Below are 26840 nucleotides of genomic sequence, written 5' to 3' on the forward strand. Positions count from 1 at the left end.
TGAATATTGCATATATTTGAATTGTGTAGAAATATTGCTGTTGCAAATACCTGCAGTCAGTTTTGCAAATATTTCTGTGCTGTAAAGTTAAGAATTACCTGCACTTAAATATGAATATTGCAAATATTTGTACTGTGTTAGAGTATCGATAATCACACACACATGCACTAAAGTATCAATATTGCATATATCTCTGTGCTGTAAAATGATTAAGGATTAGCTGCACTTAAATATGAATATTGCAAATATTTGTACTGTGTAAGAGTATCGATAATCACACACACATGCACTAAAGTATCAATACTGCAAATATTTCTGTGCTGTAAAATGATTAAGAACTACCTGTACTTAAATATGAATATCGCAAATATTTGTACTGTATAAGAGTATCGATAATCACACATACATGCATTAAAGTATCAATATTGCAAATATTTCTGTGCTGATAAATTATTGAGGATTAGCTGCACTTAAATATGAATATTGCAAATATTCGTACTGTGCACAAGTATCAATAGTCACACTTATCTGTACTAAAGTATCAATATTGCAAATACCTGTGTGCTGTAAAAGTATACATTAACATTTCAAATACCTGCAGTAAACGAGGCAGTCCATGTGGTTGATCTCTTGGTCAGACCTGTACCTCCTGTAATCCTCCCACAGATCCTTCAATGCAGTCACAGCCAGGATGAAGACTACAGGGGTCAGTGCCAGCTCGGGCTGGAAGGCGCCGACGATGGGCACGAAGTTCAGGAGGGCGATGAAGACAAAGTAGACATTGGCGAAGCGGTGGAACTGCTCGAAGAGGTTCTTGGGCAGGAAGGAGAGCAGCGTGTACTTGGTGGTCTTGAGTCGGTTGCTGGCGTGCAGCCTCCGGGGCTGGTCGCTGCCTTTCGGGCCGAGCGGCAGCAGGTTGGAGCGGACAGTGCGGCTCTTGCCCTCTCTCCTGGAGCCGGAGCTCCGGGGCAGCTTGCAGCCTTTAGCCGGGGCTATGTCCTGGGCCATGCTGAGCTGCACCCATACACCTGGAGCCCCACCTTAGCCAGCCCACCAGCACCCATATATATCACACACAGGACATCAAAGCACAAACCTTTGCTACTGTCCTAGAGAGACAGGCTAAACATCTCCAACAGGCTCCTGGACACGTCCAGTGCTCCTTCTCCCCTTCATAATCACTCACTCTCCCTTCAAACTGCTGCTGCTGACAGATTGCTGCAATGTGAAACCTCCCTCTTCCTTCACTTCCATGTGAATTTAATGCAAACTTCAGGGCAACAAATTGCAAGACTCACACACATACACACACACAGCAAACACCAAGGGTTCCTCCTCTGCCTGCCTGTCTCTCTCTCTCTCTCCACTGCTGCTGGTGAGAAACTTCCACATATCCGGTATTCTTTCAACAATATTGCAAAATAACTTTCAGCTCCAGCCGCCCAGGAATGTATGTCTAACTCCCTCCTTCCCCTTAACACAAGCTCTGCCCACTGCACAGACCCAACCCAGCCGCCAGCTCAGCTGATGCTTCAATTCACCCACCCACTTCTCTTCCCTTTCTCCCACCCCTTCACATCCCACCCCTTGGCTCTAGCAAGGACTCCCCAACTTAAAACTGTGCCCACTCAGTTGCAAAGCCTGAGGTGAGTTGGAAAGAACTTCATTGATTGTTCCTCCTTTGTAGCCATGGTAGCGTCAGACACAGATAAAACAAAACCAGGCCGAGCGGATTTCACAGGAAATCTCAAAGGTTGCGATTTCTGTTTCGCTTTCTTATCGCCCCAGCTCAGATGTCTTTTTGTTGGGGAGTGCACTTGGTTCTTCACAGCAGACAAAGTGGTCAAATGCACGCGAATCCATCTGTTAGCTTATTCTGGAGATGTTGTAAAAGCTTGTGACTTCAATAGATCACTTTTTTGAATTCAGGAGGGATGGAAAAATTGGGAGCAACCAGCTCTTAAAAGGATGGAGATGGGATTTAGAATGTTTTCCAACTGAGCCAAATACCAGGGTGAGAAAATAAAACATTTTCATCAGACCGCAAATAATCAGGGAATAAATGCACTGTCTAGGTGTGTAGATGATAGGAATATAACAGTTTTAAAACCAGTAGTACTTAGGAAATGGACTAATGTACTAATTTTACTGTTCCTTTTCTGTGGGTATTTGTTCTTCAAGGGTTTTGTGCTCATGCCTGCCCACTCTCTGCACTGTTTGAAAGGGTCACCGGGCAACAATTAAAAACAACAAATTAACCTTGACCCAATCTGAGGAATGCGGAGGTGAATCGGAGTTTCCTCTCCACCCCACACTCTCAGAATTGCTGAATTTGGTGCAAAATAGAGCCATTCGGTCCATCATATCTGCTCTGGTTCTCTCAGCATTTTGACTCAGGGCTAACAGAGTTCCCTGTAACTCTGCACATTGTTTCTATCTAAAGAATCATCAGTTGTATTATACAATCCCTCAACTGAACCACCCTGCCCCCCCTACCTCCAGATTATTTGCGGGCTGGTGAGAACTTTTTTTTTCTCACCCACGTATTTGGTTCAGTTGCAAAACATTCTAAATCTGTTCCTGCCATCTCAATGCACTTAAAAGTTGGCTGCTCCCAACTATTCCATCTCCTCATGAATTCAAAAAGTGTCATCGAATAAGCACGGTGGCTCAGTGCGCCAGGGACCTGGGTTTGATTCCTGCCTTGGGTGACTATCTGTGTGGAGTTTGCATATCCTCCCCGTGTCTGCATGTGTTTCCTCCCACAGTCCAAAGATGTGCAGCTTAGATGGATTGGCCATGCTAAATTGCCCATAGTGTGCAGGCTAGTGGGTTAGCCATGGGAAATATAGGGTTATGGGAAGGGGGTGGTTCTGGGTGGGATGCTGTTCGGAGGGTTGGTGTGCACTTGATGAGCTGAATGGCCCATTTCCACACTGTGGGGATTCAATGCAATTTTATTTTGGCATTGTCATCTCCAGTCTCACCACTGGAACCATTCTTGTAAATTTCTTCTTCACACTCTCCAATTCACATCCATCATAAAGTGTAACATCCAGAACAGTACACAATATGCCAGCTGAGATGAAGATAGAGCTTACCTAGGTTTAGCATAACCTCTTTGTTCCTGTATGAGGTGTGCTGTAACTTCCTCAACAGCTTAACTAAAATATATCTGAGCATACCTGCAAGGATCGGTGTTGGGTTCATTGTTTTTCGTCATTTATATAAATGATTCGGATGTGAACATAGGAGGTATGGTTAGTGAGATTGCAGATGACACCAAAATTGGAGATGTACTGGACAGTGAAGAAGGTTACCTCGGAGTAATCAGATGGGCAAATGGGCCAAGGAATGGCAGATGAAGTTTAATTTAGATAAATGTGAGGTGTTGCATTTTGCTAAGGCAAATCAGAGCAGGATTTATACACTTAAATCCTGGGGGAGTGTTGCTGAACAAAGAGACCTTGGGATGCAGGTTCATAGTTCCTTGAAAGTGGAGTCACAGGCAGACAGGGTAGTGAAGAAGCATCTGGTACGCTTGCCTATATTGGTCAGTGGATTGAGTCCAGGAGTTTGGTTAGGCCACTTTTGGAATACTGCATGCAACTCAGTCTCCCTGCTATAGGAAAGATGTTGCGGAAGTTAGAGTCATAGAGATGTAAAGCACAGAAACAGACCTTTGGTCCATCTCATTCATGCCGACCAGACATCCCAACCTAATCTAGTCCCATTTGCCAGCACTTGGCCCATATTCCTCTAAACCCTTCCTATTCATAAACAGAAAAGATTTACAAGGATGTTGCCAGGGGATAGAGAGTTTCAGCTATAGGGAGAGGCTGAATAAGCTGGGACTATTTTCAATGGAGTGTTGGAGGATGAGGGGTGACCTTACAGAAGTTTATAAAATCATGAGGGGTTTGGATAGAGCGAATAGTCAAGGTCTTTTCCCCAGGATAGGAGTATCCAAAACTAGAGGGCATAGGTTTAAAGTGAGAGAGGAAAGGTTTAAAAGGAACCTAAGGGGCAACATTTTCACACAGAGGGTGGTACGTGTATGGAAGGGCTGCCTGAGGAAATGGTGGAGGTTGGTACAATTACAACATTTAAAAGGCATCTAGATGGGTTTGTGAATAGAAAGGTTTAGAGGGATATGGGCCAAATGCTGGCAAATGGGACTGAATTAATTTAGAATATCTGGTCGGCATGGATGAGTTGGACCAAAGGGTCTGTTTCTGTGCTGTACAGCTCTAAGACTCTAATCCAGTATGCTTTATTAACAGCTTTCTGCACTTGTCCTGCCATGTTTAATGACTTATACATAAGTAATCCCAGATGTCTCTGTTCCTGCCAATCTTTTGGAACATTATCTTTTGTTTTATACAGCCTGTGCAGATGTCACTGGATGAGTAACCTGGAACTCCAGGCTGGGGACATTGGTTCAAATCCCACCATGGCAGATGATGAAATTTCAATTCAATTAAAATTTTGAAAGAAAGAACTGACGTAACGGCAACCATGTAACCATTGTGGATTGTCATAAAAACTCATTGATTTCACTCATCTTCTTTAGAGGCATCCACCCAACATGTGACCCCAGACCCACAGCAATGTAGCTCAGTCTTAACTGCCCTTTGGGCAATTGGAAATGGTCAATAAATGTTGGTCCATAAGACATGAGCGATTTGTTTTAAGAGGTGTATCCCCTCACACCCGTCTGCATTGAACATCATCTGCCACCCATGGGCCCAATCCAATGTGTCAATGGTCTTCTGGAGTTCTACATAGTCCTGCTCAGAGTTAAAAACGCTACTAGGATTTGTGTCATCCACAAACTTTGAATTGTCCCTGCACACCAATGCCTAGATCATTAACAGATATCAGGAAAAGTGTGAGTTCTAATACCAATCATTGGAGAAGCCCATTACAAATCTTTCTCTAGCCTGAAAAGTAGCCATTAATCATCACTCTCCATCAAAAGGTGGCATCAATACAAGGGGATTGGATTGGCCATTTGTGAAATATTCAGATTGCAGTGGCAGCCATGAATCTTGCTGGCATTTTGGGGTAAGGGAATTAGGACCCTGGAGCCAACTTTGAAAAGCCATCATGGTGCTACATGTTACTGAGTATAGATGGGCAAAGTGGGCAGAATTCAATCATTCTGGAAGGTGTATGCAATGTGCTGAAGTGAAATGCTATTCTCTGGAAGAAACACAAACAGTGCAAGGACATGAGCTCGCAAAGAGGATAGATTAACAGGAAAAGATAGCACAGATAAAGATAAACTATTCCTATTGTTTGGGATTCTGGAACTAGGTAGACCATTCAGGGGAGATATTAGGAAACATTTCTGTACAGAAAGGGTGGTAGATGTTTGGAACTCTCTTGCACAAATGGCAGTGGATTTTAAATCTGAGACAGTTAATTTTTTTTGTTAAGCAAAGGAATTAGGGGATATGGACCAAAGACAGATATGTGGACTTAGGCCAGAGATCAGCCATGACCTCATTGAATGGTGGAACAGACTTGAGGGGCAACGTGACCTACTCCTGTTCCTAATGTAACTATAGGTCAATGGTATATCTATGGTTATGTACAGCAGTATTTAGTATTAATGTGTACTAAGTAGTGTTACTTTGAAGTGTAAACCTGAAGACACTTCCTGACTCTGTTTTCTTAAATACACAGCACTTTCACTCATAGGTGTGGCAGTTTCTGGTAACCAATGGCAGGCAGTCTATTGGGTTTTCCGGGAGGTGGGGGGGTGAATCCTCTTTACTAGGCCCACTGTTGCCTGTCCTCAGCAATCCTTCCATCTCATGACCACAAGCCAACTGGCTGCTCGTGACGGTTAGTGTTTAAATACACTTGAGTGGCTTGCTGGGCCATTTCAGAGGTTGGTGAAGAGTTAGCCACATTGCTATTGGTCAGGAGTAATTTGTAGTGATGGAACAGTAAGTCCTCAGGACATGACCAGCTGCATCTTGGAGAAGTTGAAATGTAAGGAGCTTAGCTGAACAGAATGACTAGCGAAGATATCATGGGAGAATCAAGTCTGGGGAGTGACAATAACAAATGGAAATCAATGTGGCATCCCCAGTGTTGTAGTGATGGAAATGACCACATCTTGACGATGCAGAGGAATTAGGGTGTGGGAGGTGGTGTTGAAGTTCTGCTCCAACTTGAATAGTCTTGTTCAAAATGAACATAAAATTTGAGATGAGGGGTTAATTGGCAATGTCACAGTAGCCGAATTTGTATGAGATTTAAACAATCCTTGGATAAGCACGTGGATGATGATGGGATAGTGTAGGGGGACGAGCTGAGAATAGTTCACAGGTCAGTACAACATCGAGGGCCGAAGGGTCTATTCTGCGCTGTATTGTTCTATGTTCTAATTGTAAAACATGGTGTGCTCAATTGGAGGAAGTAGTTCTCACAGGACTTGATGTCAGGTGGGCAGAAAAAAGCCGAGAATTAAAGAAAAGCTTGTCAACGAACCAAGCCCATCCCTGTTAATAATGTCACTGAGAGGGAGCTGATGGCATAGTGGTAATGTCACTGGCTCAATGATCTGGAGTACTGACTAATGTTCTGGGGAAATGTGTTCATTCCCTCAAACTTTGGGAGTTTGCTGGTGAGTTACTTGCTGGGAGTTACCTGGTGAGTTACTCGCTGTAACATTCTAGCCTGTCTCCCCCAACCCCATCTTATAATCACTGTAGCTATGTGGTTAGTCCAATTCTGTTTCTTGTCAATTGAAAACCCCTCTGGATGTTGATAGTTAGGGATTCAAGAATGGTAATGCTATTAATTCTGGATGGTAGAATATATATTAAAAGCAATACATGTACAATGTTGTGTAGTAAAGTTTATTGTTTATTGAGAAGTGAAAGTTGTGGCTTTATGCTCATAGTTAAGTTTGATTTGATTTATTATTGTCACGTGTACCCAAGTACAGTGAAAAGTTTTGTTTTGTGAGCAGTACAAGCAGATCATAGCAAACAAGGACGTACAGATCATAGGGAGCTCAGACAGAGCATCACAGACAAGGTTACAGTTGCACAGGAGGTGCACAAAGCAAGATCAACATTAGATTTGAAGTTAGAGAGGTCCATTCAGCAATCTAATAACAGCAGGGATGAAACTGTTCTTGAACCTATTGGTGCATATGTTCAAGCTTCTGTATCTTCTGCCTGATGGAAGAGATTGGAAGAGGCTGGGGTGGGAGGGGTCTTTGATTATGTTGGCAGCCTTTCCACGGCAACAAGAAGTGTAAATGGATTCTCACGTTATCCATTTTAATTAAAAGATTATTAGTCCCTAATCTGATTGTAACTTATACCTGGCAGTTTGGTAGCAATTTGATAGCATTCACGAAGGGTGGGAATGCAGTTGAGAGAATGAAGAAGAGGTCTACTATTGTGTAAAGGCTTTAGCAAAATTTGCAATTGTGTCTCATCACTGAGTATAAATAGCACAATGTGGGTGGAGTTAGAAAACATTGCATGCTCCAGAAAAACACCACTAGGCTACAAGCAGTCCTTGGGTTATGAATGGGTTCTGATCTTGAGTCCATTCTTAAGTCAGTTTTACGTAGGTTGGAATGCAATGCAGGACAATGAAAAATAGATCTTTTTAAGTACAGGAAATGGTTATATGTCAGGTCTTTAAAATTATAACCATGTATGGGATCACATTCATACGCATGAACATTCGTATGTCAGATGTTCATGAATTAGGGGCCCCCTGTGCAATGATCTAACTGTAAGATTTACAGCAGCATGTGGACATAAACAATTGAAGAAGATAGATAAATTATAATCTAATGCAACTGTAAGTCAGCCTGGTATTTCTAAGGTTACCGTGTACAGCATTATTTTATGTTAATATATAGTAAATAAAATTACTTTAAAATTTAAGCCTGAGGACAATACTTGAATTTTCCTTCTTGGTCAGTCTGAAAAGAATCTAACATCATGTTGCATAAAACCCCATAATAAAAGATTTACAAAAATGGTTCCAGTGATAAAAACTTCAGTTATGAAGATAGATTGGGAAGTTGGGATTGTTTTCGTTGGAGGGGCAAAAGTTAAAAGAGATTTGATAGGTGTTTTGAAATCATGAGGGGTCTGGAAAAAAATGTGTTAGGAAAAACTGTTCCCACTTGTAAAAGAATTGAGGATGAACAAACATAGATTTAAAAGAGTAAATGTAATGTGAGAAATGCACCAGTAAGTTAGGGTTTGGACTGCACTGTCTGGGAGTGGGTGAAGGCAGGTTCGGTTCAGGCTCTCAAAAAGGCACTAGACAAATATTTTAAAGAAATAATCTACAGGGTTATGGAGTGAAGGTAGGATAATATGCAGGGTCACAGAGAAGAGACAGGAAAATGGCACTAAGTCGTGTTGCTTATTTGGAGAGTTTGTGCAGACATAATGGAGTGTAATAATTTTATGATTCTGTGATAGCACAGCCGTGAGGTTAATGGATATTTGGCCAATTTATGGCTTAGCTCCCCTTAACCTGTGGTAGTTTGCAGAATAGAGCAGAAAGTGGTATTGTGACTAGACTAATAATCCAGAGATCCAGGCTTGAAACCCACTTTGGCAGACGGTGAAATTGGAATTTGATAAAAATCTGAAATTCTAAAGCTAGCCCTATGGTGACCATGTTATCATCGCCAATTGTCATAGAATCCCATCAGGTTCATCTTTTTAGGAAGAAAATCTGTCATGGATGATGATGGGATAGTGTAGGGGGACGAGCTGAGAATAGTTCACAGGTTGGTGCAACATTGAGGGCCGAAGGGCCTGTTCTACGCTGTATTGTTCTATGTTCTATCCTTAATGATTGGGTCTAAATGTGATATGACGTTTCGGGCATAAGCCCCTTCTTCCTGAATTAGGGCTTATGCCCGAAACACCGATTCTCCTGTTCCCTGGATGCTGCCTGACCTGCTGCGCTTTTCCAGCAACACATTTTTCAGCTCTGATCTCCAGCATCTGCAGTCCTCACTTTCTCCTTCTAAATGTGATACCTCAAACCTCCAATCACCACCTTCCTGACTGAACTGAGTAAATGCTGTTTGGAGTTAGGATAATCTTAGTTTCAAAAAGATCGATAAAAAACCTCTTTTCAATAAACTGTTACAAGCACTGTTTTTCACTCTCTATGTTTGCTCCGTTTTACAATTCTCTTCACCAGAACACACTACCTGAGAAAACCTTGTACAGATCTTAATCCCACTACTGCATCCAGCATTGTTTCCTTAGAATAATCCTCACACAAAATATTGACTGGTATCGTGATCCCTGACAAAAAGATTGTAAATAATTCTGTTCGAGTGAATGATTTCTGAAAGAGAATCGACTGGTTTGCAACAAAATATTTAACGCTCAGATAAAACATTGCTCAGATTAATGCCTGCAATCAAGTATTTGAGTATATCACAAAGCAGTGCAAAGACAATTAAGATTCTATTGTTGCCCAAAGAATAATGCTGTTCTATTGGATGAAAAAATGTGCACATTTTTTACTGCTTAACTCGTATATTTGGTATAGGGCCCTCAATGCTTTAACTGGTATTAAACTGATGTCCTACATACAATGTATCTCTTAAGAGTGTCGGATATCAAAAGGTATAGGCAAGGACAATCTTATGTGTGTTAGATAAGCCCAAAGTGGTGTAACATGGAAGGATGCGATCACCTGTTCGTCCAACTAGAAAGCCTTCTTGAGTAAGTAGTAGAAAATTTACTGCATTATCATAAATATTTGCAGATTACAAAATATGCCCTTCATTAGCAACTACAGCTCAGAATTTCTGAGCTTGAAACTGAACTGCAGACACCGTGACCTAATCACTGAAGTGGGAATTGCCTGGATTTCTGTACCAGGAAGCAGTCACATCAGTTAAGATAAGAGCTGGAAGAACTACGGTGGCTCAGTGCTTAGCACTGCTGCCTCACAGCACCAGGGTCCCAGGTTTGATTCCAGCCTCGGGCGACTGTCTGCGTGGGTTTCCTCTCGGTGCTCTGGTTTCCTCCCACGGTCCGGGGATGTGCAGGTCGGGTGAATTGGCCATGCTAAATTGCCCATAGTGTTAGGTGCATTAGTCAGAGGGAAATAGGTCTGGGTGGGTTACTCTTCGGAGGGTCGGTGTGGACTTGTTGGGCCGAAGGGCCTGTTTCCACACTGCAGCGAATCTAATCTAAACTGTGGATGCTGGAAAATAGGAACAAAAGCTCTATATTTTACCCCAGACTAATGCACCTTACACTATGGGGCAATTTAGCATGGCCAATTCACCTAACCTGTACATCTTTGGTTTGTGGGAGGAAACCAGAGCACCCAGAGGAAACCCACGCAGATGCGGGGAGAATGTGCAAACGCCACACAGACAGTCGCCCGAGGTGGGACTCGAACCCGAGTCCCTGGTGCAGTGAGGCACCATGCAAAGGCACAGATAGAGGTGATTGGGTATGATCAAATTGCCATTACAGAAACATGGTTACAGGATCAGCAAGACTGGGAGCTGAATATTTAATGATGTTTGACATTTAAGAAGAACAGGCAAAAACAAAAAGATTGGAGTTGCCTTGATAACACAAAATGAGCTCAGTACATTAGTAACAGAGGATTTCAGAGTGGAAGAACAAAATGTGAAATCTTTTTGTGTAGTGCTGAGAAACACAAAGTGGCAGCAAGCATTTGTTAAACAAGTGGGTGGCTTGGTGGTTAGCACTGCTGCCTCACAGCACCAGGGACCTGGGTTCAATTCCCGCCTCAGGCGACTGTGTGTGTGGAGTTTGCACATTCTCCCATGTCTGCATTCGTTTCCTCAGGTACTCTGGTTTCCTCCCACAATCCAAAACTGTACAGGCCAGGTGAATTGGCCAAGCTAAACTGCCCATAGTGTTACGTGCATTACTCAGGTGTAAATATAGGAGAGGAGGTGGGTTGCTCTTCGGAGGGTTGCTGTGAACTTGTTGGACCAAAGGGCCTGTTTCCACACACGGCCAGTAGAGTAATCATGAGTAACTTCAAATTGCATAAAGACTAAGTAAATCTAATAATCACAAAATGCTGTGGAGGAGGAGTTCCTAGACTGTGTTAGGGATAGTTTTATAGAGCAACATGTTGATGAACTGACTGTGGAATAGGTCCATTTAGAACTGAAATATCTTGTTAAAAAGGGCTAATTAATAATCTTATCGAACCTTTTGAGGCGGAATGACTGAAATATGATGGAATTTACATGGAAACATACAAAATAGGAGCAGGCTATTCAGCCCCTTCAAGCCTGCTCCTCCATTCAATGATCACAGCTGATCATCTAACACAGTACCCTGTCGCTGATTTCTCATATCCTTTGATCCCCTTAACCTTGGGAACCATAACTTACTCATTCAATGTTTTGTCTTTGACCACTTTCTGTCGCAGAGAATTCCACGGGCTCACCACACTCTGGGTGAAGAAGTGTTTCCTTAGCTCAGTCTTAAGTGACATACCCCACATCCTCAGTCTGTGACTCCTGATTGTGGACTTCCCAGTCACTGGAACATCCTTTATGTGTTTATCCTGTCTAGTCCTGTTAGAATTTTACAAGTTTCTATGAGATCCACCCCTCCCATTCTAAACTCCAATTAATCTTGTTGTAATTAACCCAGTCTCTTCATATGCCAGTATGATTGCAGCAAGACATCTCTGCTACTGTACTCAAATCCTCTTGCTCTGAAGGCCAACATGCCATTTGCCTTCTTCACCACCTCCATGCTTACTTTCAGTTACTGGTGGACAAAGACAGTTAGGTCTCATTGTAGCTCAACCTTTCCCAATCTATCTCCATTCAGATAACAATGCCTTCCCCTGTTTTTGTTAGCAAAGTGGATAATCTTGCATTTGTTCACATTAGACATCATCTGCTTTGCATTTGCCCATTCAACTCATCCAAATCACACTGAAACACCTTCTCACTCTTCATCTTCACATCCAAAAATGTGGATCAAATCTGGTGATCTAATTGAAGTACAGGGGAACCTCGATTATCTGAACGTGATGGGCAGGCACTGTTTCATTCGGATAATCGATTATTCAGTTAATTGATTAAATGCCTTTCCTCTGGGGCTCGGAGTTTATAAAGTATGCTCCCTCATTCAGGAGACAAGGCAGCACACAGTGTGCAAGGCCCCGCCTCCAACGCTGCCCTCCCCCCACCCCCCGACGCAATGCAACACCGCCCCCACCCGACCCCCAACCCTGTGTTACACTTCCCCCTGCCCCCAACACCCGCCCCAACCCCATGCAACACCTCCCCATCCGCCTCCAACTCTATGCAACACCTCCCCACCCGCCCCCAACTCTGTGCAACACCTCTCCCCGGCCCAAACCCAGTCCAACACTGACCCCCGCCCCCTCTCCGGGGCAACTGGACTGGACACCAACAATAAGACTGCTGCGGCTGCCTTTATGGGGTATGTCTCCAAATAGCACACACACACACCCCCGCAGCCGCAGCCACATCCACAGACACAACTTTTTACTGCAACGTTTTGACAGGTTCCACCTTTGCTCTGTACAGGACAATGTTGGAGTGATTATGTGGGGAAAGGGGGTTTAGGGTACACCCCTGTGTAGAACTCCAGGGAAAGTGTGGGGAGAGAGAGACAGCGGAAGTCAATCATTTGGAGAATGTGCCTGTTTAATCACTGTAAACAAAAGACGCGATCACTGTTGGAAACATGTCTTTGTTGTAATGTTTCCATCGGGACCTCAAATCGTCTTCGGATAACCCGATCTTCGGATAATTGGTATTCGGATAAGCGAGGTTCCTCTGTATTCAGAAATCGGAAAAGAGCAAATGTTCCCATTCATGAAATGATTCAGAACAAGATCTAAAATAATGGGTAAAAGAAGCTAACCTGATATGAAGAATAACATTTTGTGCCATGAGTGGTAAGAGCCTGGACTGCACTGCCTGAGAGTGTGGTAGAGACCAGTTCTATTGAAGCATTCAACATGAACTTAGGTGGTAACATGTAAAGGAAAAATGTGCAGGGTTATGGGGGGAAGGTGGGAGAATGACACTGAGTGAGATGCTCATCGGAGAGCTGGCACAGTCACAATGCGCTGAATGGCCTGTATCCATACTGTAACTCTGGATCAGCTAAACTTCTGTAAGATATTTATCCTAAAGTCCTGTAAGCAAAAGAAGAAGAATGTCTGTGATGTTCTTTGAGGGCCGATCTCATTTAAATTGTACAGCACAGCTTTCAGGTGAACTGACTCCAACTGAGCTGCCAGATTGAACTTTATCTTTTTAGATTCTTTATGGGATCCATATCTGTTACCAAGGACAGACCTGATTGGCTACACTTGCGATGATCAAGGTAGAATTCGAGAGCATCAGAACTATAAGTTCTTTCCAGAAACATACACTGCATTCTGCACTGTAAAATTGCTTCTCTTTCAACTGACAGTAAATATTATTTTTTGTTTAGGTTTGACATTTGAAGTTAGGCTTGCTCATGTATGTGTGGCACCTTTCCTAAACAATTGCATTTTCTAAACCTAATCATTCATGCTGGACATCTTTTTTGCTCCTTCTCAAATTGTAGTGAGCTCTTGCTTCTTGCAGAATGGGATACTTATAGAAAAAAATATCGTCATTATGGTGGAGTAAAAGTATAAATTATAAGGTGGGATTGGGTGTGATTCCTGGAGGATTAATGTTCCCATATCAGGACAGTCTGGTGTATGATGTATGCGATGGTTGGGTGCTTGAACAGAGGTATAGAGAGTGGTATCGTGGCAATATCACTGGACTGGTAATCCAGAGAGCCAAGCTAATGCTCATGGGTTCAGATCCCACCTGAGCAACTGCTTAAATTTACATTCAATTCATCAATTTGGAATACAGCCATCTCTAATGGTAATCATGGTAACCACAACTAATTGTCATTAAGACATTCATTAATGTCCTTGAGGGAAGGAAGTCTGCATTCTTACCTAGTCTGGCCTACATATGGCTCCAGAGTCACAGAAATGTGCTTGATCCTTAACTGCCTTCTGAATTGACTGAGGTTCATGGGATATAATTAGATGTGAATAATAAATTCTGGTGTTGCCAGGAAAGCCCGCATCCCATGAAAGAAGAAAGAAAAGAAAACTCTGTGATTTGCATAGCTGTGACAGTGTTTGAGGATATGTATATTATGGCAGTAAGAAAGTCAGTTAGCTCAGTTGGCTGGACAGCTGGTTTGCAATTCAAAGTGATGTGGACAGCACAGGTTCAATTCACATTCTGGCTGAGTTTGCCACGAAAGTTCCTCCTTATCAACCTTACTCCTCACCTGAGGAATAGTGACCCTCAGGTTAAATCACCACCAGTCATCTGTGTCTAATGAGAAAGCACACTATGGTCCTCTGGGACTATGGTGACTTTGCTCATTGTAGCAGTGAATTTTGGGTCATAGTTCACAATGTGCACAGATTACTGACCAGCTTTCAGAAACATTTGAGTATTTTTATTCAGATTGATAACTTGGTGGCCTCCTGTCCTTTCAACTGACTCATGTTGATGGAATGAGGCATCTACTTCTGTGGGTGTCTGCTTTAGGATGGATTTGCAATAAACATTTTGATTTTCTTCTCCCAATTAAATCAGAATGCTTGCTCAAACTCATGGTTCTGGCTGTGAACTGTGCTATTATCCAATCCTCCAACTCAGCACCACCCTCTTGAACTGTTCCACCTGTCCATCGTCCTTCCAACCTATCACCATCACCCCCCACCCCCATCCACCTATCACTATCACCCTCCATCTGCAACCATCTATAACCATCATTCCCCCCACAGCCTGCATCCACCTATAACCATTACCCCCCCACCACCTGCATCCACCGATCACCATCACACACACCCCCACCACCTGCATCCACTGATCACCATCACACACCCCCACCACCTGCATCCACCTATTACCATCACACGCCCCCACCATCTGCATCCACGTATAACCATCAACCCCCCACTACCTGCATCCACCTATCACCATCACACACCCCCCACCACCTGCATCCACCTATAACCATCACATCCCTCCACCTGTATCCACCTATTACCACCACACAGCCCCACCACCTGCATCCACCTATTACCACCACACAGCCCCACCACCTGCATCCACCTATCACCATCACACCCCCCACCACCTGCATCCACCTATTACCATCACACCCCCCACCACCTGCATCCACCTATCACCATCACACCCCCCACCACCTGCATCCACCTATTACCATCACACTCCCACCACCTGCATCCACCTATCACCATCACACACCCCCCACCACCTGCATCCACCTATTACCATCACACCCCCACCACCTGCATCCACCTATCACCATCACACACACCCCACCACCTGCATCCACCTATTACCACCACACACCCCCACCACCTGCATCTACCTATTTCCATATCACCCCCCCCACCACTTGCATCCACCTATTACCATCACACCCCCCACCACCTGCATCCACCTATCACCATCACACACCCCCCACCACCTGCATCTACCTATTACCATCACACCCCCCCACCACTTGCATCCACCTATTACCATCACACCCCCCACCACCTGCATCCACCTATCACCATCACACACCCCCCACCACCTGCATCCACCTATTACCATCACACACACCCCTCCCACCTGCATCCACCTATTACCATCACACCCCCCACCACCTGCATCCACCTATCACCATCACATCCCCCACCACCTTCATCCACCTATCACCATCACACACCCCCCACCACCTGCATCCACCTATTACCATCACACACCCCCCACCACCTGCATCCACCTATTACCATCACACACCCCCACCACCTGCATCCACCTATTACCATCACACCCCCACCACCTGCATCCACCTATTACCATCACACCCCCCCACCACCTGCATCCACCTATTACCATCACACCCCCCACCACCTGCATCCACCTATTACCATCACACCCCCCACCACCTGCATCCACCTATCACCATCACACACCCCCCACCACCTGCATCCACCTATTACCATCACACACCCCCACCACCTGCATCCACCTATCACCATCACACCCCCCCACCACCTGCATCCACCTATCACTATCACGCACCCCCCACCACCTGCATCCACCTATCACCATCACACACCCCCCACCACCTGCATCCACCTATAACCATCACACCCACAATTCTCTTCACCAGAACACACTACCTGAGAAAACCTTGTACAGATCTTAATCCCACTACTGCATCCAGCATTGTTTCCTTAGAATAATCCTCACACAAAATATTGACTGGTATCGTGATCCCTGACAAAAAGATTGTAAATAATTCTGTTCGAGTGAATGATTTCTGAAAGAGAATCGACTGGTTTGCAACAAAATATTTAACGCTCAGATAAAACATTGCTCAGATTAATGCCTGCAATCAAGTATTTGAGTATATCACAAAGCAGTGCAAAGACAATTAAGATTCTATTGTTGCCCAAAGAATAATGCTGTTCTATTGGATGAAAAAATGTGCACATTTTTTACTGCTTAACTCGTATATTTGGTATAGGGCCCTCAATGCTTTAACTGGTATTAAACTGATGTCCTACATACAATGTATCTCTTAAGAGTGTCGGATATCAAAAGGTATAGGCAAGGACAATCTTATGTGTGTTAGATAAGCCCAAAGTGGTGTAACATGGAAGGATGCGATCACCTGTTCGTCCAACTAGAAAGCCTTCTTGAGTAAGTAGTAGAAAATTTACTGCATTATCATAAATATTTGCAGATTACAAAATATGCCCTTCATTAGCAACTACAGCTCAGAATTTCTGAGCTTGAAACTGAACTGCAGACACCGTGACCTAATCACTGAAGTGGGAATTGCCTGGATTTCTGTACCAGGAAGCAGTCACATCAGTTAAGATAAGAGCTGGAAGAACTACGGTGGCTCAGTGCATAGCACTGCTGCCTCACAGCACCAGGGTCCCAGGTTTGATTCCAGCCTCGGGCGACTGTCTGTGTGGAGTTTGCACATTCTCCCCGTGTCTGCGTGGGTTTCCTCTAGGTGCTCCGGTTTCCTCCCACAATCCGGGGATGTGCAGGTTGGTTGAATTGGCCATGCTAAATTGCCCATAGTGTTAGGTGCATTAGTCAGAGGGAAATAGGTCTGGGTGGGTTACTCTTCAGAGGGTTGGTGTGGACTTGTTGGGCCGAAGGGCCTGTTTCCACACTGTAGGGAATCTAATCTAATCTAACCACCCCCCACCTGCATCCACCTATCACCATCACCCCCCACCACCTGCATCCACCTATTACCATCACACCCCCCCCCAACCACCTGCATCCACCTATCATCATCACACCCCCCACCACCTGCATCTACCTATTACCATCACAACCCCCCCACCACCTGCATCCACCTATTACCATCACAACCCCCCCACCACCTGCATCCACCTATTACCATCACAACCCCCCCACCACCTGCATCCACCTATCACCATCACAACCCCCCCACCACCTGCATCTACCTATTACCATCACAACCCCCCCACCACCTGCATCCACCTATTACCATCACACCCCCCCCACCACCTGCATCCACCTATTACCATCACACCCCCCCCACCACCTGCATCCACCTATCACCATCACAACCCCCCCACCACCTGCATCCACCTATTACCATCACACCCCTCCCACCTGCATCCACCTATCACCATCACACACCCCCCACCACCTGCATCCACCTATTACTATCACACCCCCCACCACCTGCATCCACCTATCACCATCACACACCCCCCACCACCTGCATCCACCTATCACCATCACACACCCCCCACCACCTGCATCCACCTATTACTATCACACCCCCCACCACCTGCATCCACCTATCACCATCACACACCCCCCACCACCTGCATCCACCTATTACTATCACACCCCCCACCACCTGCATCCACCTATCACCATCACACACCCCCCACCACCTGCATCCACCTATTACCATCACACACCCCCCACCACCTGCATCCACCTATTACCATCACACCCCCCCACCACCTGCATCCACCTATCACCATCACAACCCCCCCACCACCTGCATCTACCTATTACCATCACAACCCCCCCACCACCTGCATCCACCTATTACCATCACACCCCCCCACCACCTGCATCCACCTATCACCATCACAACCCCCCCACCACCTGCATCTACCTATTACCATCACAACCCCCCCACCACCTGCATCCACCTATTACCATCACACCCCTCCCACCTGCATCCACCTATTACTATCACACACCCCCCACCACCTGCATCCACCTATCACCATCACACACCCCCCACCACCTGCATCCACCTATTACCATCACACCCCCCACCACCTGCATCCACCTATTACTATCACACACCCCCCACCACCTGCATCCACCTATTACCATCACACCCCCCACCACCTGCATCCACCTATTACTATCACACCCCCCCCACCACCTGCATCCACCTATTACTATCACACCCCCCCCACCACCTGCATCCACCTATCACCATCACACACCCCCCACCACCTGCATCCACCTATTACCATCACACCCCCCACCACCTGCATCCACCTATTACCATCACACCCCCCACCACCTGCATCCACCTATTACCATCACACACACCCCACCACCTGCATCCACCTATTACCATCACAACCCCCACCACCTGCATCCACCTATCACCATCACACACCCCCCACCACCTGCATCCACCTATTACCATCACACCCCCCACCACCTGCATCCACCTATTACCATCACACCCCCCACCACCTGCATCCACCTATTACCATCACACACACCCCACCACCTGCATCCACCTATTACCATCACAACCCCCACCACCTGCATCCACCTATTACTATCACACACCCCCCACCACCTGCATCCACCTATTACCATCACACTCCCCACCACCTGCATCCACCTATTACTATCACACACCCCCCACCACCTGCATCCACCTATTACTATCACACCCCCCCCACCACCTGCATCCACCTATCACCATCACACACCCCCCACCACCTGCATCCACCTATTACCATCACACCCCCCACCACCTGCATCCACCTATTACTATCACACACCCCCCACCACCTGCATCCACCTATTACCATCACACCCCCCACCACCTGCATCCACCTATTACTATCACACACCCCCCACCACCTGCATCCACCTATTACTATCACACCCCCCCCACCACCTGCATCCACCTATCACCATCACACACCCCCCACCACCTGCATCCACCTATTACCATCACACCCCCCACCACCTGCATCCACCTATTACCATCACAACCCCCCCACCACCTGCATCCACCTATCACCATCACACACCCCCCACCACCTGCATCCACCTATTACTATCACACCCCCCACCACCTGCATCTACCTATTACCATCACACACACTCCCACCACCTGCATCTACCTATTACCATCACAACCCCCCCACCACCTGCATCCACCTATTACCATCACACCCCCCACCACCTGCATCCACCTATTACCATCACAACCCCCCCACCACCTGCATCTACCTATTACCATCACAACCCCCCCACCACCTGCATCTACCTATTACCATCACAACCCCCCCATCACCTGCATCCACCTATTACCATCTCAACCCCCCCACCACCTGCATCCACCTATTACCATCACACACCCCCACCACCTGCATCCACCTATCACCATCATACACCCCCCACCACCTGCATCCACCTATTACCATCACAACCCCCCCACCACCTGCATCCACCTATTACCATCACAACCCCCCCACCATCTGCATCCACCTATTACCATCACAACCCCCCCACCATCTGCATCCACCTATAACTATCACACACCCCCCACTACCTGCATCCACCTATTACCATCACACCCCCCCACCACCTGCATCCACCTATTACCATCACACACCCCCCACTACCTGCATCCACCTATTACCATCACACACCCCCACCACCTGCATCCACCTATAACTATCACCCCCCCACCTGCATCCACCTATAACCATCACCCCCTCACCTGCATCTACCTATAACCATCACCCCCTCATCTGTATCCACCTATCACCATCATCTCCTCACCTGCATCCACTAATCACTGTCACCCTCCCACCTGCATTCACCTATCACCTTCCCCCCAACTGCACCCCCACCCAAAATGTTGCTGATGAAGGGTGTATTCTCAAGACTCCTGCTCCTCGGATGCTGCCTGATCTGCTGTGCTTTTCCTGTGCTAGACCTTTCGACTCTAATCTCCAGCATCTGCAGTCCTCAGATACTCCTGTGCTAAAGTCTTGCCTAACTCTGAACCTTTGACTGCACCATTACCTCTGATTATTGATCAGCCCCAAAATAATTGGTTTAATGAAGTTAAAAACGAGCACCTTCCAGGAAACATAGCTTGTTAGAGTGTACAACTACTTAACAGGTTTATATGAAATTCAGTTGTCTGCTGTTTCAGGAGAAATTTAATGATTTCCACTATTAAAAAGTACAAATGCATTATGGTGGTCGTAATAGAACCAACAGGATATATTCCTTCAACAAGTACGTGCAGATTACAATGCAACCTCCCACAGATCTGCTGAGACAATTGCCAAGACAGATTTAAGTGGTACAGAAGTGAAATGCCTCCTGACTTTATAATGAATACAGAGGACAGAACCACTTCACATCACTTCAGTTGCAGTTCCACTTTGAGTGGGACACATAGTCATAGAGTCATATAGGCTACAAACTCTGCAGAAAATAACATTGGAATGTGGTTAATTTGCTTTGTTTTCTTTCAACAAACAAGTGCTGCTTTTCCAATTTTATTTCCTTGTACATGTTTTGTAATAGACCTCAGTGCAAGTGTCTAGGGTCACACTGTCACATCTGATTCAGAAGGTTGTGGCTTCAAGTACCCCTCCATGACTTGAGCTCCAAATGAAATCTAGGTATGACACTCAATACAGTACTGAGGGAATGGTGTACAGTTGGCTGTACCGTCCTTTTGATGAGATGTTAAAACTTGTTTCAGGTGGATATTGAAGATCCAAAGGCATGACTTTGAACACGAACATAGGAATTATTGCTGTAATTCTGGTCAATATTATCCCTCAGCCAACATCAAAAAACAAACATTTGGTCATTATTGCTGTGGGAATTTGCTGTGTGCAAATTGTTGCATTTCCTACATTACTGCAGTGACTACAAAGATACTTCATTGGAGACAAAGTGCCTTGAGATGGCCTGAGGTCCTGACAGGTACTGGTAAATGCAAGCCTTTGAAAATGCTGGCAAATGGGACTAGATTAATTTAGGATATCTGGTCAGCATGGATGAGTTAGATTGAAGATCTATTTCCATGCTGTATAGCCATATGACTCTATGACCCGATAACTTCATGTTGCTTAAAAGGAATATTAAGGTATTCTTTACTTTATTTTATTTTGTTTGCATTTGTGAAGCCTGGGACACACATTTTCTTTTATTGCAAGCTGGATATAGACCTGAATGTCATATTATGTACTTAGCAATAAACTGCTTCTGTTTAGTTAGCATCTTTAATATCGAGAAAAACATTCTGAAGCACTTTACAGGAGTTTAACCTGTCTAGAGTGGACACTGAGTCAGAGAGAGAGAGAGAGTACTCAGGGTGACTGAATTAAACATGAGTATGACAGGCAGCTGACAATGTTTGAGAAATAGCATTTACATCTTATTTTAATTTGAAGCTGTGCCTAAAGTGAAGGGAGACTTGGATATCGCCTTTCTGTTTGAACAAATAATGCCAGCCACCATGGTGAAATCTACTTGTCGAGTACCATCTTCTGGATTATCTTGCTGCAATGCCCAGACCGTGTGTCGTGAATGTTGTAAGTGGGAGGTAATTCATATGAACTTTTGTAGTGCTCTGAATAATGGCTAAAATTGAATTCAGCTGGACATCAACACTGCGTTAAAAATTAAATGGTGCTCTTTTTACACTGTTCTGCCTAATAATTTTAAGTTCAAATTGTTTAGAGTATCTGGGCTTTCTGCTTCAGATAATCTTTTTAGAAAAAAATGTTTTAAAAGATGGGATGAAAGTATCTGCTCTTTTGAAGCTAACTGTTAATTTTAAAAGCAAAGAGATCTAAAGGTTGTTGCTTTGCAGTGAGGGAGAAGTACAGTTTAGCCACACTGTCATTTACTCAGTTTTAAAGTCAACTATTTGTGGTGAAAGGCACCAATACAAATCTCCAAACTGTTCATAAATATATAGCAATCAGACTATCCTCCTATGTAAGAAAACTGAAAGACCTGCTTTTATATCACTACTTTGATGGCTACTGGATGACTTAAAATGCTTTACAGACACTGATGTACTTCTGAAATGTAGCAGACAATTTACAGAAAACAAGCTCCTATAAACAGCAGTGTAATACACTCACTTTATTTCTGCATTATTTATTTGTTTTTAGGATGTGAGCAATGGGGCAAGGCCATAGTGCATTCCCAATTTCTAATTGCCTTGGGGAAGGAGTTTTTTTGAGATGTTGATCCAAGAAAAAACATTAACTAGATACTGGGGATAATTCTCCTATTTATATGATCATTTCATAGCACAGAACTTGAAAGTTGCTTAAAAGGAGACATTTGTCAAAACATTTCATCTTGCACTTATCAGGACAATTCATTAGAGACACCAATGTAGAGGGAAGACAACATTTATACTTATAAAAGCAGACAAGTGGACTCTGATTAATAGAGGCATTGCCATGGAAAATGCATCTGTTGGATGATGAATGACAGTTAACTGCTAAGGTGCATTTATATTTTAAACGAGGCACATGCCTCTGACTTGTCAAGACAAATGACCCAATCGTTGTCACCAATTTTGTTACGTTGAAGCAGATGCAGTGAGTGTGCATGTTTTTTCTATCAGCATTGGACATATTCTGTTAACATATATAGATTTCAGTGTTTACAAATACACCACATGAACAATTCTAAATTGGTTGTTAGTGCAGTTCTTCACACACTGAAGTTTATTTGGCAAATGTTGCTCATTTGTGAAATTACATCTCATGTTAAATACTGTGTAATGAGTTTGGATTCAGTTAATACCTTGCCTGTTGTGAACAGCTGAAGGGATTTGCTGTTTGATATGATCCACCCATCTTTGGGAATATGTAGCCTGTATACCTGGCATCCCACCAGCATTGAAATTCATATACCAATCCTAATTAATGTGATAGGCGGGAAGTCTTCTTGGCTTAACAATGCTTCACCAGGTTGTCAAGCTCAGTTTGTAATCAATTGACTAAGAGATAAACAGAAAGAAACTCCTCAAAAACTGCCCAAAGCAGCAGTCAACATGCTGAAACCCTAAAAGCCCCTTCCAACAAAATATATGATTCTTTAACACTCTTCTTTGACTCTTCTCTACTTTCTTCAAGGTAGCACCAGGAGCTCTTTTACATCCAACTGAGTGGACAAATGGAGCCCTACTTAATATTTCTTCCAAAAACTGATACCACTGATAGTGCCGCAAATCCCTGCAAATCTTTGTACTCAAGTCCTGGAGTAGAATCTGCAATAACATGGATTATTATTGCCACTGGATATTATCGTGTAGGAGAATCTGTCTCGAAGGGCTAAAGGAGGACTCTGCATAGTCTTTAATCAGAACCAAGATGAGCAGGGGAACAACAAGTGTGGAAGACCTTGGCATGAATAATAAATAAGAGTTGTACAGAAGAAGTAATATTAATTTACTCACCAGAAGTCCACATTGCTTGTGAAAGCAATGACCATCTCAAGGGGCTGATTTTGGCCATATCTCAATGTCTGAGTTATTTTCAACTGTTATTTGCACATTAAAAGGAACTGCCAATGTTAAACATGCTAGGAGAAAGTGAGGACTGCAGATGCTGGAGATCAGAGTCGAGAGTGTGGTGCTGGGAAAGTACAGCAGGTCAGGCAGCGTCCGAGGTGCAAGAGAATCGACGTTTCGGGCATAAGCCCTTCATCAGGTATGTTAAACATGCCACAACCCTTGCCAACCCTCCCCTGATGGACTTCAGTACATTTTGGCTGCTGCTGTGAGCTTTCAAGGGGCTTTTTTCTATTTAACGCATTTAATCAATCAATCATGTACAGTGCATGACAATCTGATGATGCTCTGCATTGTCTCTGGAACTACTATTATTTCCCTTTCCATCAAAACCCTCATTTTTATCACCCTTGCCTTCCCTTCAATTGACCGAATGGCTCAGTTGCTAATCCAGTTGAACTGAGGAAGAGAATGCTGAAGACAATGTTCCATGTTACCCACTCTTACCCTGTCCAGCAGCAAAACATTTAGTTAGTATCAGTGGATCATGTTGTGCAATTCTGGGTGGAGATGCCGAAAGCCAGCCCTGCCAGAGAAGAGAGCGATGTCCAACATTTTAAGGGAGATTATTATTGCGCAGCTGTAAGATTGCTTACTGGTGTATGCTGGCAGTGAAGTTCACAACTAGTTCATGCAACACTGACCCTATGTAATCAACCATAGAGCTTGCAATCACCTCAGGGGCAGTTCCAATTGAGGTTTCCCCCTGCTGGCAGTGTTCTGAGATACTGGCTGAGAAGAGTCAATAAATGGAGGCTTCAACCATATTGCTTAAAGTCAGCTCTCCTGCAGATTTCTAGGCATTTATCTGTAGCCCAGTAACAATATCCACCGTACAATGGGAATGGATGCCATTTCTCCTGATGACAACACTTCAATAGTGCCTGAATAGTGCATTTTTTCCTGAACTATTGCTTGTCCAGATGCCAACTGGGCAGACTGCCATGACAAATGCTGTTAAAAATCACACAACACCAGGTTATAGTCCAACAGGTTTAATTGGAAGCACTATCCTTCAGAGCGCCATTCTCTCATCAGGTGGTTGTGAAGGAGCGGCGTTCCGAAAGCTAGTGCTTCCAATTAAACCTGTTGGACTGTAACCTGGTGCTGTGTGATTTTTAACTTTGTCACTCCAGTCCAACACCGGCATCTCCAAAATGCTGAGTTGTTATGATCTGCAGCTCACCACTCTCAAACTTGTACTTCCTGAGGTCACTCATTGCACCTTCCCATGATGAGCCTTTGAATGAGCCACATCAATGACCCAGTGATCCTGCTGTAACATTACCATGGTCGGACGTAGCCAGTGGGTTGGCTAGAAATTCCGTCTGGGGGAGTTAGACTTCTAAAGGACCCTGGAAGATTGAAAGCAAGTGTGGCAGACTGAACTTGATGGAAGTAAGATTGGATTTATCGGTGCTCAATTAAAGGCATTGTAAGACGTATCTCAATTGCATTAATTAGTTAATTCAAGAATCTAAGAAACAGAGCCAAGCACAGACCATATGGCCCACTGAACCTATTCCACCAGTCAATACAATTAGGGGCAATCTTCATTTTTCTACATCTTCCTTATATCACTCAAACCCCTTGGACATCAAACATCTGTCTCTTCTCATCTTAAATATATTCAATGACAGAGACTCCACACTCTCTTGTACAGAGAATCCCCAAGATTCACATCCCTACAAATGAAGTAATTTCTTCCCATCACAGTCTCAAATGATTAACTCCTCATCTGAAGACCGTGCCCCTGTGTTTTAGATTCCGCCACCAGTGGAAGCAACCTCTCAGAATCTACCTGCAAGCCACTTTAGAATCCCAATGTCTCAATGCGATTGCTTCACATTCTTCTAAACTCCAAACAATATGGACAAAATGCTCAGCCACTCATCACAGGATAACCTTTTATCTCAAGAAGTAACTTAGTGACTCCTTGCTGTACTAATTCCAATGAATACATATCTTTTCTTAAATGTGAAAAACAAAGTTACACGCTATACTCCAGATGTGGTTTCATTAAACCTTGTACAATTGTAATAAGAATACTTTGTTCCTCTACTTCAATTCCCTTGCAATAAAGGCCAATGTATCATTTTCCCTTATTATTTGCTTGCCTGACCTGCTGTTGACTGTCTGCCTACTTGCAAAGCTGCTTTCTTTACTCAGAGGTTAGTTGGGGCATGCAACACACTACCTGCAACAGTTGTAGACTCGCCAACTTTAAGGGCATTTAAATGGTCATTGGATTGGCATATGAACAAGAATGGAACTGTGTAGATTAGATGGGCTTCAGATTGGTTCCACAGGGTGGCGCAACATCGAGGGCTGAAGGGCTTGGGCTGAGATTGGCAAATGGAGTTTAATTCAGGAAAGTGTGAGGTGATTCACTTTTGAAGGAGTAACAGGAATGCAGAGTACTGGGCAAATGGTAAGATTCTTGATAGTGTGGAGGAGCAGAGAGATCTCGGTGTCCAGGTACATAGGTCCCTCAAAGTTGCCACCTAGGTTGGTAGGGCTGTTAAGAAGGCATACGGTGTGTTAGCTTTTATAAGTAGAGGGATTGAGGTTTCAGAACCATGAGGTCATGCTGCAGCTGTACAAAACTCTGGTGCAGCCGCACTTGGAGTATGGTGTGCAATTCTGGTCACTGCATTATAGGAAGGATGTGGAAGCTTTGGAAAGGGTTCAGAGGAAATTTACTAGGATGTTGCCTTGTAATGGAGGGAAAGTCTTATGAGGAAATGTTGAGGGACTTGTTGGCTGTTTGCAAAGAATGTTGAGAGGTGACTAATTGAGACATATAAAATAATCAGAGAGTAAGATTGGGTGGACAGTGAGAGCCTT

The 26840-nt window shown here is 44.4% G+C and overlaps 1 protein-coding gene and 1 long non-coding RNA gene across 5 annotated transcripts in view; one reads left to right on the forward strand and one right to left on the reverse strand.

Moving 5' to 3' along the window:
• The window catches only part of atp10a (ATPase phospholipid transporting 10A), a 369418-nt gene that overhangs the window by 180965 nt on the left and 161613 nt on the right, over positions 1-26840 (reverse strand). Inside the window, exon 1 of one of the 3 annotated variants that reach the window (XM_043692276.2) lies at positions 596-1336. The exons of the other annotated variants lie outside the window; for them this stretch is intronic. Coding sequence (XP_043548211.2) covers positions 596-1008 — 413 coding nt within the window. The 5' untranslated portion in view covers positions 1009-1336. Of the gene's footprint in view, positions 1-595; positions 1337-26840 lie in introns of those variants that run through there. 3 annotated transcript variants of the gene reach the window in all.
• On the forward strand, positions 1342-24963 carry LOC148149840 (uncharacterized). 2 transcript variants are annotated; one of them, XR_015757481.1, is made up of 3 exons: positions 1342-1646; positions 21850-22001; positions 23557-24963. It is a non-coding gene; the product is annotated as an uncharacterized LOC148149840 (long non-coding RNA). The 2 variants fall into 2 exon arrangements; XR_015757480.1 differs by having other exon boundaries at positions 1348-1646; positions 21850-21990.

The sequence above is a fragment of the Chiloscyllium plagiosum genome, unplaced genomic scaffold, assembly GCF_037043375.1.
Source record: "Chiloscyllium plagiosum isolate Xiang-an unplaced genomic scaffold, Cpla_swu_hap1 HiC_scaffold_6, whole genome shotgun sequence".
Lineage (NCBI taxonomy): Eukaryota > Metazoa > Chordata > Chondrichthyes > Orectolobiformes > Hemiscylliidae > Chiloscyllium > Chiloscyllium plagiosum.